The sequence below is a fragment of the Salvelinus namaycush genome, chromosome 41 (genome assembly GCF_016432855.1).
Source record: "Salvelinus namaycush isolate Seneca chromosome 41, SaNama_1.0, whole genome shotgun sequence".
NCBI classification, from domain to species: domain Eukaryota; kingdom Metazoa; phylum Chordata; class Actinopteri; order Salmoniformes; family Salmonidae; genus Salvelinus; species Salvelinus namaycush.
The window spans coordinates 20,111,444-20,127,207 of record NC_052347.1 but is presented as its reverse complement, the minus strand read 5'-3'; the positions used below and the strand labels follow the sequence as shown (position 1 = coordinate 20,127,207).

General features: G+C 43.0%; 1 protein-coding gene across 1 annotated transcript; it reads left to right on the top strand.

Annotated features, from left to right (window-relative positions):
- The first annotated feature begins 8,539 nt into the window (after window positions 1-8,539).
- On the top strand, window positions 8,540-15,715 carry LOC120034282 (zinc-binding protein A33-like). The gene is made up of 7 exons (XM_038980786.1): window positions 8,540-8,878; window positions 10,275-10,613; window positions 11,550-11,645; window positions 11,800-12,030; window positions 12,173-12,195; window positions 14,902-15,020; window positions 15,174-15,715. Exons 1-7 carry the CDS (start codon window positions 8,540-8,542, stop codon window positions 15,713-15,715), a joined length of 1,689 nt encoding a protein of 562 aa, XP_038836714.1.
- The last annotated feature ends 49 nt before the right edge of the window (window positions 15,716-15,764 follow it).

The following is a 15,764-nucleotide window of genomic DNA, read 5'->3' as shown; positions in this document are numbered from 1 at the left end:
GCTCAGCTGATAGCCAGGTGTAGCAGTGGTAAGGTGTTGGGACTGCTGTTGGGACAGATTTAAGTAGGTCCTAACAGTTTGTGGGCTCAAGAAGAGGCAATGGGTTAAACAAGAGGCAATTATGCTAAGCTTTGGTTTGGAATTCCCCTTCCTGTAACTATATCTGGCCTGCCAGCCATGTACATACCGTACATACAGTGCCTTTGGAAAGTATTCAGACCCCTTGACTTTTTCCCCATTTTGTTACGTTACAGCCTTATTCTAAAATTGATTAAATCGTTTTTTTCCCTTATCAATCTACACAGAATACCTCATAATGACAAAGCAAAGACAGGTTTTTAGAAATTGTTGCATATTTATATTGTCAGGCGTGTGCGTACTTGTGCTGAAGTCAGGTGCAGGAGAGCAGAGAATTGTGAACAGGCGCACACTTTATTTCGGCAGGAGAGATATAGACTGACGCAACCGCGTCCAAAAAACCTCCAGCCAACAAGGCAAAGTGTATAATGCGCAAAACAGTCACAACACATCAAATGTATACAAAACAGGCTTCGTGAAAATAACACGGGAAAAATGCACACAAGCCTAGTGCGTTCAAAAACACATAACACACAAACAATCTTCCACAAAGACATGAGGGGGAACAGAGGAATAAAGACATGTAGTGTAATTGGGGAATGAAAACCAGGTGTGCAAGGAACAAGAGAAAACAAATGGATACATGAAAAATGGAGCGGCGATGGCTAGAAAGCCAGTGACGTCAACCGCTGAAAGCCGCCCGAACAAGGAGAGGAGCCGACTTCGGCGGAAGTCGTGACATATATATATATATTGTGGAAGGACCACCAGAGGGCAGACTGGACTCACGGATAGTAGCCCAACTAGGCATGTGAGTCAAGGGGACCTGAGGCAATTAAGCACAGCTGATGGTATATAATGACCTATTATCTTTTCCCTACAAGAGAGAGGAGGGAACCAGCAAGAGGGAGGAAAAACCTATCTCTGGAAGATGGCTACCAAGAGAGAGAAGCTAACAACGAAGAACCATTAAGACGGTGACAAACACATGACTTTTGTTGTAGTTTAAAGATAATTGTGTTCCTGTTTCATCTGGAGAAGAAGATGTATGTTTTTCCTTGGTAGATGTTCATTGATTATGTTGGAGTGTTTGTATTGACCAAAATCCCTCAATAGAGAAAACCTATTCCTGACTCGTTTATTCCACCTTTCCGCTTTAGAGTGACGCCAAATTACTTGGTCCGCTCACTATATATATATTTTTATATTACATTTACATAAGTATTCAGACCCTTTACTCAGTACTTTGTTGAAGCACCTTTTGGCAGCGATTACAGCCTTGAGTCTTCTGTATTTGGGGAGTTTCTCCCATTCTTCTCTGCAGATCCTCTCAAGCTCTGTCAGGTTGGATGGTGAGCGTCGCTGCATAGCTATTTTCAGGTCTCTCCAGAGATGTTCGATCAGGTTCAAGTCTGGGCCCTGGCTGGGCCACTCAAGGACATTCAGAGACTTGTCCCGAAGCCACTCCTGCATTGTCTTGACTGTGTGCTTAGGGTCGTTGTCCTGTTGGAAGGTAAACCTTCGCCCCAGTCTGAGGTCCTGCGTGCTCTGGAGCAGGTTTTCATCAAGGATCTCTCTGTGCTTTGCTCCGTTAATCTTTCCCTCGATCCTGACTAGTCTCCCAGTTCCTGCCGCTGAAACATTCCCACAGCATGATGCTGCCACCACCATGCTTCACCGTAGGGATGGTGCCAGGTTTCGTCCAGACGTTACGCTTGGCATTCAGGCCAAAGAGTTCAATCTTGGTTTCATCAGACAAAACAATCTTGTTTCTCATTGTCTGAGAGTCTTTTGCTGCCTTTTGGCAAACTCCAAGTGGGCTGTCATGTGCCTTTTACTGAGAAGTGGCTTCCGTCTGGCCACTCTACCATAAAGTCCTGATTAGTGGAGTGCTGCAGAGATGGGAGAACCTTCCAGAAGGACAACCATCTCCACAGAGGCACTCGAGCTCTGTCAGAGTAACCATTGGGTTCTTGGTCACCTCGCTGACCAAGGCCCTTCTCCAATTGATCAGTTTGGCCAGGCAGTCAGCTCTAGGAAGAGTCTTGGTGGTTCCAAACTTCTTCCATTTAAGAGTGATGGAGGCCACTGTGTTCTTTGGGACCTTCAATGCTGCAGACATTGTTTGGTACCCTTCCCCAGATCTGTGCCACGACAAAATCCTGTCTCGGAGCTCTACGGACAATTCCTTCGACCTCATGGCTTGATTTTTGCTCTGACATGCACTTTCAATGGTGGGACCTTATATAGACATGCGTGTACCTTACCAAATCATGTCCAATCAATTGAATTTACCACAGGTGGACTCCAATCAAGTTGTAAAAACATCTCAATGATGATCAATGGAAACAGGATGCACCTGAGCTCAATTTCGAGTCTCATAGCAAGTCTCATTAGTATACTTCTGTAAATAAGGTATTTCAGTTTTTTATTTGTGTTATGAGAATTATATTCTCAATGTTCATAAACTGAACTTCAATTAAACTACTCGGTCTGTTACCAATAATTTGTAGGGTTCTTGTTGAAATGAAACAGACAGAGGCCAGTCTACAATAGTCAGAATGTTTATTTATGAGAGCTCTCCTTATCATTTCCTATACATTGGTTTATATACCTCTCATTTCATCATAAATGTCCCTCTCAGACAATATAATTCACAAGTCTTCTCCTACTCATACATTGCCTGCCACCTGTTATACAATCTACTACAAGCCCAAGGTTTCTCCCCTCCCTGGGTGGGGAGACTTCCTTCCCTGTTATCAGTTCCACAGTGGTCACAAGTTGTCTCACACAGTTCCTCTTCTCTTATGGACAAACATTCTCCATCATTATACAGAGACAGGGTAGAATTCTGTTAGTTATAGTTTTATGTTAAATGTATACATCATTTAGTCATTATTCATAAAATTCATAACAATTTGTAATACATTTGCAAACATTTCTGAAAACTATTTAATCCATTTTAGAATAAGGCTGTAACGTAACAAAAAGTGGAACAAGTCAAGGGTTTTGAATACTTTCCGAATGCACGGTACAGCTGCAATATCAGTGGCTGTAGTTTCTGCAAACCCTGTCTGGAGGAGTTCTGGGAGCAGCATGGCTCTGAAAAAAGTCCTTCCCACTTTAAAAAAAATACTATACTACACACTGTAGTATCCCTTGATCATGTGTAGGACTTAGTATATCATTTTGTAGTGTCAGCTAAAATACTACAGTCCACAAAAAAAGACTACAATTTTTAAACTGTAGAAAATACTACAGTATTTAATTTGTATAGACCCTGCACATTCCCCTCACCCATATTCCAATATGTGGAACCCGTAAGTGAAAAGCCTACATGACAAGTATAGACTTTCTATCTATCCTTTTGTTATGGAAAATTTGCTCTTTTAGTGTTCCTCAAGGAGAAGCCTCCACTTCTGTGTCAAAGATAATAAAACAGAAACACTTTAGCACTACTATCACACCCTGATCTGTTTCACCTGTCCTTGTGCTTGTCTCCACCCACCTCCAGGTGTCGCCCATCTTCCCCATTATCCCCTGTGTATTTATACCTGTGTTTTCTGTCTGTCTGTGCCAGTTTGTCTTGTTTGCCAAGTCAACCAGCGGTTTTCTCCTAGTGCCTGGTTTTTCCCCAGTCTCTGTTTTTCTCATCCTCCTGGTTCTGACCCTTGTCTGTCCTGACTCTGAGCCTGCCTGCCTCCCTGTACCATTTTGGACTCTGACCTGGTTATGAACTCTTGCCTGTCCCCGACCTGCCTTTTGCCTACCCCTTGGACTATAAAAGATATCAGAGCTCAAACCATCTGCCTCCTGTGCCTGCATCTGGGTTTCGCCTTGTATCGTTATAACTACAGTAAATAATATAGTATATACTCTTTTTTTACTACAGTATTTATATTATAATAAACTGTAAATACTACATGAAAGTCTGCAAAAACACTACAGTGAATACTATAGTATTCCTACCATAGTATACACTGTAGTATTTTTTTCAGGGAAAGTGTGCTGTATTTTACTACTTAATGTAGATGTCTGAAAGAATTCTATGGGCTAGGAGAAAGTGTAATCTATGGTTTTCTTTAAATAGACACTACAAACAAGCCTCTGCTAGCTAAAAATCAATGGGACTGATACGGGCAACCATGCAATTTTCTAAAATGTATGGCTTAATCAAGTGAAATCAACTCAATTATTTTGTTTGACATTAGTTAGGGGATTTGTCAATAATACAAAAATAATGTTGCATGGTTGCCCCTATCACTTCCATATATTTTTAGCTAGCTGTGGTGGATAATGTTAGCTGAAGTTTGTAGTGGCTGTTTAAAGAAAACCTAATCATGAATTGCCGTTTCTTCTGGCCCATAGACTACTTTAACAATACATATTTTTTGGCAAGTATCATACCAAAACAAGCAACCTACTGTACAACGGTCTCTTTCTTTGTTGGTGGCCCACTCTTTGATGGTATGCACGTCTTACAGAGTGTGACTTTAAAGTTGGTCTCTTCAGTCAGCTATATTGTAGTTTTGGGTGAACAGCCATAAGTTGGGTCAGTTGAATGTCTGTTATTGGATGGCTGTGTGTGTGGGGGGGGGTCTGTCTGTGTAGGTCTGTCTGTGTGAGAGAGAGAGAGATCTAGAGATATGGAGAGAGAGCTGGAGAGAGAGAATCAGTATCTGGGAATCAGTACCTGGGAATCAGAAGGGATGTGCATGCTACTCTTCAGAGGGGTCATCCTATGTAAAATTGTTCTCAGTTGATATATACTTTTTCTGTGAAGTGATAATGTTCTGTTCATGTGTAGATAAAAAAATTGCTGCGCAAATTCACTGTTCACTTGTGGATTCCCCCTTCTCCCATTCAATGCCACATTCAATAACACTGGATTTACAAATATTTGGAGAAAAATGTGTCAGAGGGGCGAAACCTTACAGTCCATATGTTCAGGTCACTGTAACCATGTCTGAGGCAACTGCAGCCTGTTATAGACACATGCATGCAGTAAAGAGCCGTACATTCAACTCCAGCTCTGAGGTAGAATGGAGGCTAAAACTCTCCAGGAACACGTGTTCTCCTGCTGTGCTGTATGTACTGAGGTCTTCACTGTCCCATTGGACCTCAGCTGCCAGACCTGTGGCTGTAGCTTCTGCATACCCTGTCTGGATGAGTTCTGGGAGCAGCAGGGCTTTGAAGTATGTCCTATGTGCATCATCAAAGACCTCCTCAGAAACCTCCACAGAGATAGTGTGAGGAACATTGGATCAAACTGTCACTCTTCTGTGTCACTGACTTGCAGCCTATCTTTTCTAAGTGTCCTCTAACAGGGCAGTATGTGGACCACAGGGTGTATCCCATTAAAGAGGCACTGGAGCACTACAAGTTATGCTTAAAGGAGTAGTTTGTTATGGTCTGTTTCACAGACATCTGCATAACCTTAAAGGATAAGTTCAGTATTTTACAACTTAATGTTAGATGGTTCCTTAACCTGAAAGTAGTACATGGGCTTAGAGAAACCACAATCTATGGTGCAAACTTGAGCCACCGCTAGATGGGAGTGATAGGGGCAACTGTGCAATATTCTACATTTCAAAGTCAAATCAACTGAAATTAACTCCATGACTTAATTTGATGTTACTTTAATGTGATTTGGTCAAAAAACTTTAGAAAATTATGCTGTTGCCTCAATCATTCTATTGAATTTTAGCTAGCGGTGGCTAATCTTAGCTGAAGTTTGTAGTGACTGTTTAATGAAATCCAAACCATGGACTATAGTTTCACCTGGCTAATAGACTACTTTCAGGGTTAGGAACCATCTAACATTAAGTTGTAAAATAGCCTAAAGATAAGGCTATTTATGTCTCATGCATCATTTATCCAACATTTTGAGGACCTTAAAAGTTTGGGCAGTAACACCCAGTTTTTAACCTCAGCCCCATGTCAGTCTCTTCAGTCAGCTATATTGTAGGGTGGGATGAACCACCATATGTGGGCTCAGTTGATTGTCTCTGTCATTGGATGGCTGTGTGTGTGTGGGGGTGTATGTGTCAGTAGTACCTGGGAATCAGAAGCGTCCCAGTGTCTGCGCTGGTGTACATTTGCATAGTAGCTGGAGTCTCTGTACTTACTTCATGCTGCTTTTCAGAGTCATTCTGTCAGGGAAATTGATCTCAATTTATTTTTTGTTGTACTTTTTACCCCTTTTTCTCCCCAATTTTCATGATATACAATTGGTAGTTACAGTCTTGTCCCATCGCTGCAACTCTCGTACGGACTTGGGAGAGGCAAAGGTCGAGAGCCACGTGTCCTCTGAAACACGACCCTGCCAAGCAGCACTGCTTGTTGACACACTGCTTGCTTGACCTGGAAGCCAGCCGCACCAATGTGTCAGAGGAAACACCGTACAGCTGGCGACAAGGAGTCGCTAGAGCATGATGGGACAAGGACATCCCGGCCGGCCAAACCCTTCCCTAACCTGGACGATGCTGGGTCAATTGTGCACCCCCTCATGGGTCTCCCGGTCGCGGCCGGCTACGACACAGCCTGGGATCAAACCCAGGTCTGTAGTGATGCCTCTAGCACCGCGATGCAGTGCCTTAGACCGCTGCGCCACTCTGGAGGCCCTCAGTTGATTTTGAAATTTTGTCTGAGGTGATAATATTCTTCTCAAAAGGTAGTTAATTATAATCACATTATAATAATTTTCCAGTTCAGGTTCTCTTTTGGCACAAATTACAGTGGCTTGCGAAACTATTCACCCCCCTTGGCATTTTTCCTATTTTGTTGCCTTACAACCTGGAATGAAAATCGATTTTTCTGGGGTTTGTATCATTTGATTTACACAGCATGACTACCACTTTGAAGATGCAAAATATATTTTAAGTCAATACTTTGTATAGCCATATTTTACAGCAATTACAGCTGCAAGTCTCTTGGGGTATGTCTCTATAAGCTTGGCACATCAAGCCACTGGGATTTTTGCCAATTCTTCAAGGCAAAACTGCTCCAGCTCCTTCAAGTTGAATGGGTTCCGCTGGTCTACAGCAATCTTTAAGTCATATCACAGATTCTCAATTGGATTGAGGTCTGGGCTTTGACTAGGCCATTCCAAGACATTTAAATGTTTCCCCATAAACCACTCAAGTGTCGCTTTAGCAGTATGCTTATGGTCATTGTCCTGCTGGAAGGTGAACCTCATTCCCAGTCTCAAATCTCTGGAAGACAGAAACAGGTTTCCCTCAATAATTTCCCTGTATTTAGCGCCAGCCATCATTCCTTCAATTCTGACCAGTTTCCCAGTCCCTGCCGATGAAAAACATCCCCACAGCATGATGCTGCCACCACCATGCTTCACTTTGGGATGGTTTTCTCAGGGTGATGAGCGGTGTTGGGTTTGAGCCAGACATAGCGTTTTCCTTGATGGCCAAAAAGCTCAATTTTAGTCTCATCTGACCAGAGTAGCTTCTTCCATATGTTTGGGGAGTCTACCACATGCCTTTTGGCGAACACCAAATGTGTTTGCTTATTTTTTTCTTTAAGCAAAGTCTTTTTCTGGCTACTCTTCTCTAAGCCCAGCTCTGTGGAGTGTACGGCTTAAAGTGGTCCTATGGACAGATACTCCAATCTCTGCTGTGGAGCTTTGCAGCTCCTTCAGGGTTATCTTTGGTCTCTTTGTTGCCTCTCTGATTATTGCCCTCCTTGCCTGATCTGTGAATTTTGGTGGGCGGCCCTTGCTTTGCAGGTTTGTTGTGGTGCCATATTCTTTCCATGTTTTAATAATGGATTTAATGGTGCTCCGTGGGATGTTCAAAGTTTCTGATATTTTTTTAGAACCCAACCCTGATCTGTACTTCACAACTTTGTCCCTGACCTGTTTGGAGAGCTCCTTGGTCTTCATGGTGCCGCTTGCTTGGTGGTGGTGTTGTAGACTCTGGGGCCTGTCATAACAGGTGTATATATACAAAGGTCATGTGACCCATAGATTGCACACAGGTGGACTTTATTTAACTAATTATGTGACTTCTGAAGGTAATTGGTTGCTTCCAGATCTTATTTAGGGGCTTCATAGCAAAGGGGGTGAATACATATGCACACACCACTTTTCCGTTTTTAATTTTTAATTTATTTTTAAAACAAGTCATTTTTTTCATTTCACTTCACCAATTTGGACTATTTTGTGTATGTCCATTACATGAAATCCAAATAATAATCAATTTAAATGACAGTTTGTAATGCAACAAAATAGGAAAAATGCCAATGGGGATGAATACTTTTGCAAGGCACTGTAGATATTCACTTGGGCCGCTATTCAATTTCACTATAAAGTTCACACTTGATTTACAAAGCTTGGAGTAAAATAAATGTCAGAGGGGCGAAGGCTCACAGGCCAGCGTAACCATATCTGAGCCACTGCGGCCTATTATAGATGCATACCGGAGTCCAGCTCTAGCTCTGTGGGAGAATGGGGGCCAAAGCTTCCACTCTCCTGGAGGATGATGATCTCTCCTGTGCTGTATGTAGAAAGGTCTTCTCTGTTCCCGTGGTTCTCAGCTGTCATACCTGTGGCTGTAGCTTCTGCAATCTCTGTCTGGATGAGTTCTGGGAGCAGCAGGGTTCTGAAATATGTCCTCTGTGCATTATTGACTACCCTGGAGGTCCTCAGAGAACGTGTGAGGAACACGGGGACAAACTGAAGATCTTCTGTGTCACAGACCTGCAGCCTATCTGTGATTATCATTGGTCAGTTGACCATAAGGATCACAAAGTGTACCCAATAGCTGAGGCAGTGGTGGACTGCAAGGTAAGCTGCGACAGCAAATCTATTTAGTGTTTAAATCTATTCCCAGTGCAAGAGTTGATCCTTGTGGGCTAACTCCCACTACCCAAACTATTAGGTTACTATAATAATAGTTTCGGCAACCAGAATGCACACTCAGCTAAATGCCACTAAACTTTAATGACTTCGTCCCCAATAAATAGTCCCTAAGTCTGCCCAAAAGTGTTGCTGTTTTGATGTTCCTCTTATAAAACCCATGATTCTGATTTGAATGAGAGCATCAAGCACCAGAAAGCTGGACAGAACAACAAAATGAATACATTAAAGGGATAGTTTGCTTTTTTTTTTTTTAAAGTTTGGCTTATTTTCAACTTCCCTAGGGTGTTGTTTCCACCAAACCGTTTTTAAATGAGCTTGCTGTTTATTTAGTAACATCCAGAAACAACAACACCCTAGGTTGAAAATGAGCTAAACTTTTTAAAAAGCAAACTATCCTTTTAAGACATTATAGGTCTTACAAATGCATTACAACCACATCATAATGCATTATACCTGTAGGCTTTGGGTAAAGTGTTACCAACAAATGCAGGTTAGTAATTTACAGTGACTTAAATTGACTTTTTTTAGGTAAAAATAGAAAAGAGTAGATTATGGCCCGTTTGTACAACAATTTAGTATTTTAAGACATCTTGGACCCTGGGCTGTTTTTAGGACAGGGATTTGTCAAATGTTAGACCCAGCACTTAGTCAAGGCTAAGTTGGACTGTGGAAAACTTTGCAGGGGTCAGTGGAGGGGTATTTTCTTACCCTCCTCCCTCCCACCTAATACATTCTCTCTATCTATTAATACTCACCGCCTTCCCATCTTTTCTTGGTTATTGTGTTTCTTCCCAGACGTCCCAGATGGACCGTATCATTCTTATGGAATACGCTGGCCCCACCAGTCTTGTGACTTATTAAATGATCAAATGATTATTGCATCACCCTCATCAAAATGTTTTTGGCTGTATAAGGCAGATCCCCTTGCATCATCACTCTGACGTGCCAATCTCCCCCCTTTCCAACAACACTGATCTCAGAACACTGCATCAATTAAATAGGACTATCACTCGCTCTCTGGTCTTCCTTCAAAGATATCTGGTGGATAGCTGTGATTTATCATGCAGTGGGAGGTGTTTATTTGCATATCCACTACTCAAGCAGATGGAAGCCCTATGGACATATTCATTTCCTTTAAGCATTCAAGTTTAATTGAGGTAGACCCCAGAGAACCCCGGCAACAGCGGTGGGAGGAGCATAGTAACCTTATCTGACCCTGCTGCTGCTCCAGCCCTGTTTTAAAAACCTGACAGGCAGAATGGCATCCAGGCACCGCGAAGACAATCTCTCCTGCCCACTCTGTGGAATTATCTTCAACCAGCCGGTTGTGCTCTCCTGTAGACACAGGTTCTGTAAAACATGCCTTCAAGACAGCTGGAGTAACCAGGATGGTGAGGACGACTGCCACTTCTGCCCTCTATGCTGGAGACGTTCCTCCATGACTGAGATTGTGGTAAACACCATTCTGGAGAAGACCTGCGAGTCCTTCAGGAAGGAGATGAGCAGCAGGAATAACCCTATGGGGTGTAAGGAACACGGAGAGACACTCTCACTCTTCTGTCTGGACGATCTGCAGCCCATCTGTGCTGCGTGCCAGACGTCGGCGGTACATAAGGGGCACAGGCTCTACCCCATTGGGGAAGGTGCACACGACTGTAAGGTAGGCGAACACAACCTTGGTTGTCTTCACTGTGCCGTCAGTGTCACTGTCACTGAATGTGTCTCATCAGCCATACCCTCGCTCTTAACTTTGCTTGTCAGAGGGAAACTAACTTTCAGCTGTACGTTCAGTCTCATCTAACCTCCGGCTGCCATCCTTTACCGTCCGCATTGTCAAATAACTTGCCCAAAACTTTCACAAGTCGCTAAACCAGCAGCACTTCTTTCATCATGAACAGGAATATATTACTTTTTAAGTTTTTTGTTTGACAGTTTTGTTTTGTAAAAACGTGTGTGTTATAGAAACCATCTTTGACACAGTGGGATGGTTAACAGGGGGGTTTGGAAAAGTTGATCATTCTATTAATAGATTAATATGTTGGGTTGGTCGATGCTTGAGCCCCTGGGAGGAATGAAACCAGATCCCAGGTCTCTCAAGTGTACCCCTCTACATTCCCCTCCTCCCCTGGCCCACCAGCTGTCTTTGACCCTGTTCTAGGAACAAGAAACATTTTAATGTTAGAATTTAATACTCAGACAACATCAACAGAGCATGGATCATGAGCTTGAGTGTGCCTCAATGCAGAAAACTCAATGTCCAAACTTTCCACATTGCTTTGGCACGTTGACTTTCTGAATCTGTGTGTAGTCTTTTGTTTCATCATCGTCTCCACCCTCTCTGTCACTCAGTCACATGATCCAGACTCTATTGATGTTGCAGTGGCATTAGCTAGGTCCAGCTATCAATTGATCTGGATCTTCCAGTTAAGGGGGTATTGGGAACTTTTACACATGCAGCTGAATGCTGTGATGGGGCTGCGATGCAGCGGTACCTGACAGATGAAACCAACACATTGTGCTGTTGACAGCCTGGCTTATGGCCAGCCTGACCCTGTAGTATGTGTTAAAGTGTAAATATCTTGCCATTACATTCCAGGAGGAACTCAAGACTGCATTGACCCCATTGAAGGAGAAGCTGCAGCTGTTCAAGAAGGCCATGGTCGTCTGTGATCAAACGGCAGAGCACATCAAGGTGGGGTATTGTATTTCTAGCACTTTAAACAGATTTTGATGGCGTCCTTTCTGGATCAATACATCTTCTAACGCTCATGGAACCATCATCAGTAATGTAACCTGGGTTCATTGAGTGTTTCAGGTCTTTCATGTCTAAACATGTCTAACTCCAGAACCAGGTTGAGCATACTGAAAGGCAGATAAAGGATGAGTTTGAAACCCTTCGCCAGTTCCTGAGAGATGAGGAGGCAGCCAGATTGAATGTTCTGAAGGCAGAGGAGGATCAGAAGAGTCTGCTTCTAAAGGAGAAGATTGAGGAGATGTCCAACGAACTGACGTCCCTCTCAAACACCATCAGAACCGTAGAGCAAGAGATGAGGTCTCAGGACATCCCATTCTTACAGGTATACATAGTATGAAGTTAAACCCTACTTACAGTACAAAGGGAATTCCCAAAGCAAAATAAAGACAAAAATATAGAAACATAACATGCATGTGGAATATTGTAGCTGTCCATCTAAAAGTGATACATTTACTTGCTTTCAGAACTACAAGGATATCATCAAGAGGTAAGTGGAGTCAGGAATAGCCATTCGTTTGACCCATGGGTTGATGTCATGAGCTAACAGAGGCAAAATACAAAAATAGACAGAGACCCATACTGCCTCACTATCATGTGCCCATAATATACTAATGAAAACAGTCATCTAGCTAGTGAATGTGGCAGACACATCTAAGGCTAATGTGTGTTTCCAGATTCAATTATTATCTTAACTTAGGCCTAGAATCAATCAGATCAATCTTTAACCAGCGATAGCCAACACCTGCATTGCTGATGTTTTGGCGGTGTCGAAGGTGTACAGTCGTATGAAAAAGTTTGGGCACCCCTGACAATTTCCATGATTTCCATTTATAAATAATTGGGTGTTTGGATCAGCAATTTCATTTTGATCTATCAAATAACTGATGGACACAGTAATATTTCAGTAGTGAAATTAGGTTTATTGGATTAACAGAAAATGTGCAATATGCATCAAAACAAAATTAGACAGGTGCAGAAATTTGGGCACCCCAATAGAAAAATCACATCAATATTTAGTAGAGCCTCCTTTTGCTAAAATAACAGCCTCTAGACGCTTCCCGTAGCCTCTAATGAGTGTCTGGATGAAGGTATTTTGGACCATTCCTCCTTACAAAACATCTCCAGTTCAGTTAGGTTTGATGGTTGCCGAGCATGGACAGCCCGCTTCAAATCATCCCACAGATTCTCAATGATATTCAGGTCTGGGGACTGGGATGGCCATTCCAGAACATTGTACTTGTTCCTCTGCATAAATGCCCGGGTAGATTTTGAGCAGTGTTTTGGGTCGTTGTCTTGTTGAAATATCCAGCGCCGGTGTAACTTCAACTTTGTGACTGATTCTTCAACATTATTCCCAAGAATCTGCTGACATTGAGTGGAATCCATGCAACCCTCAACTTTAACAATATTCCCAGTACCGGCACTGGCCACACAGCCCCACAGCATGATGGAACCCCCACCAAATTTTACTGTGGGTAGCAAGTGTTTGTCTTGGAACGCTGTGTTCTTTTGCCGCCATGCATAACGTCCCTTGTTATGACAAAATAACTCAATATTTCATCAGTCCACAGCACCTTATTCCAAAATGAAGCTGGCTTGTCCAAATGTGCGTTTGCATACCTCAAGCAACTCTGTTTGTGGCATGTGTGCAGAAAAGGCTTCTTCCGCATCACTCTCCCATACAGCTTTTCCTTGTGCAAAGTGCCCTGAATTGTTGAACGATGCACAGTGACACCATCTGCAGCAAGATTATGTTGTAGGTCTTTGGAGGTGGTCTGTGGGCTGTTTTTGACCGTTCTCACCATCCTTCGCCTTTGCCTCTCCGATATTTTACTTGGCCTGCCACTTCTGGCCTGAACAAGAACTGTGCCTGTGGTCTTCCATTTCCTCACTATGTTCCTCACAGTGGACACTGACAGCTTAAATCTCTGTGATAGCTTTTTGTAGCCTTCCTCTAAACCATAATGTTGAACAATCTTTGTTTTCAGGTCATTTGAGAGTTGTTTTGAGGCCCCCATGTTGCCACTCTTCAGAGGAGAGTCAAAGAGAACAACAACTTGCAATTGGCCACCTTAAATAACTTTTCTCATGATTGGATGCACTTGTCTATGAAGTTCAAGGCTTAATGAGCTCACCAAACCAATTGTGTGTTCCATTTATTCAGTGCTAAGTAGTTACAGGTATTCAAATCAACAGAATGACAAGGGTGCCCACATTTTTGCATAGCCTATTTTTCACATCTGATTTAATTTCATACAACTTAATATTGCTACACTAAAAATCTTTGTCTGGACAATACCCCAGTACTCAGCTTTTATTAGAAAATGAATGGCATGCCACTGTGATCATTTTCTGTGATGACAGAGTAAATTATTATGCAGCCCCAGAGGGGTGCCCAAACTTTTTCATACGACTGTAACTGTGTTGGAGCTGTCAAAAGGGTGAGCAGATGCTCTTGATCAAAGTCACAAAGCCACACCCCCCCCACTCACGTTGAAAGTTTAAAATGAGAAAGTTTAGGCAATATAGAAATAATGACACTCAAATAGAAAATCATAAAACTAAATAATAAGGATTTGTATCAGCCTAATTCAGGTGTAGATTACATCTCAAACTCTAGTATTCGAAATTGTAAACAAGGCGACTCCGTGCAGCCAACAGCAATGTCCACTTTAGGTATAATGCCAGGAGCCGCTTGTGTATTTAACAGCTCTAACACAGTTCCACCTCTGACACCACCAAAACAACAGCTATGCGGATGTTGGCTTAAGCGTAACTGATTGAATAGAGCCTTTAAAGGTAGACTCAGCGATATGACGCAGGTGCACAAAGTAAACAGCATACAACAACTAAGAGCGTTGAAGCGCGAGGCTATACTTCTTAGCTGTTTTGGTCCCTACCACGCTCTAACAGCATGAAGCGAACTCATGCACACATAGATACTGTGTATGACTGTGTGAAAGTCTTGCATCTCGCTTATCGCAATATCTGCGGTGCTGCTCGTGGCAATGTCATTTCACTGAGTCTACCTTTAACAAAAACAGATCATCATGTTAAAATGAACTGTACTTTGACACAAAATAGCAATAAATATGATACAATCCATCATACATCAATTTCATGGTAAAAGAAGATATATTTTCGCTGGAATAATAGACAGGATATGACTCATCACTGAATGTCGTCATTCCAGAACCTGGCATATGCCGCTGGATCCAAAGATGATTCCTGGAACTCTGATTGATGTGGCAAAGCACCTGGGTTCTGTAAAGTTCAACATCTGGGACAAGATGAAGAGCATCATTCAATATAGTGAGTATTAATCAAATATGAGTCGGTAGAAGTGACTGTACTTTTTCCTCACAGGAAATAAAGTTATTCTATATATTTAATTTAATCTCAGTTCTGCCCTTTCTATCATCTCTGTCTTCCATTTGAGGCTCATCTCTTCTCCTCTCTCCCCAGCTCCTGTGACTCTGGACCCCAACACAGCCGCTAGCTGCTTCATCCTGTCTGAGGATCTGACCGTGGTCCAGTGCTGCTCCCAGGTCTTCAAGCTCCCAAACAACCTCGAGAGGTTTGACATCAGTGCTGAGTTACTGGGCTCTGAGGGGTTCTGCTCTGGCCGCCACAGCTGGGAGGTAGAGGTAAAGGCTAACACATACTGGGTGGTAGGCGTGGCCAGCGAGTCCATCAACAGGAAGGGTAAGCACGTGCTTACGCCAGCCGAGGGCTTCTGGACTATACGCTTCCGCAACGGCGAGCACAAGGCGTGCACGGCACCGTGGGCGCCCTTGACCATGATGAGGAAGGAGCCCCAGGTCATCAGGGTAGTGTTGGACATGGACAGGGGCAAGGTGACCTTCTTTGACCCCCGGGAGAGGACGCCCCTCTATACGTTTACAGACCTCATCTCACCCCGGGTGTTTCCTTACTTCTGCACTGCCTGTAAGGAACACCCTCTGAGACTGCTGCCTGTCAGGCTGTCTGCTGCTGTGGTGCTCTAGAGGGCTCCATGGGGGTTCATTACTAACAAGCAGCGGAGGCTCAGTTACT

Coding starts and splice junctions, on each gene's coding strand:
- LOC120034282 (XM_038980786.1), top strand. CDS start 8,540: ATGGGGGCCAAAGCTTCCACTCTCCTGGAGGATGATGATCTCTCCTGT. Junction 10,614..11,549: donor AAGGTGCACACGACTGTAAG/GTAGGCGAACAC, acceptor ATTACATTCCAG/GAGGAACTCAAGACTGCATT. Junction 11,646..11,799: donor AAACGGCAGAGCACATCAAG/GTGGGGTATTGT, acceptor GTCTAACTCCAG/AACCAGGTTGAGCATACTGA.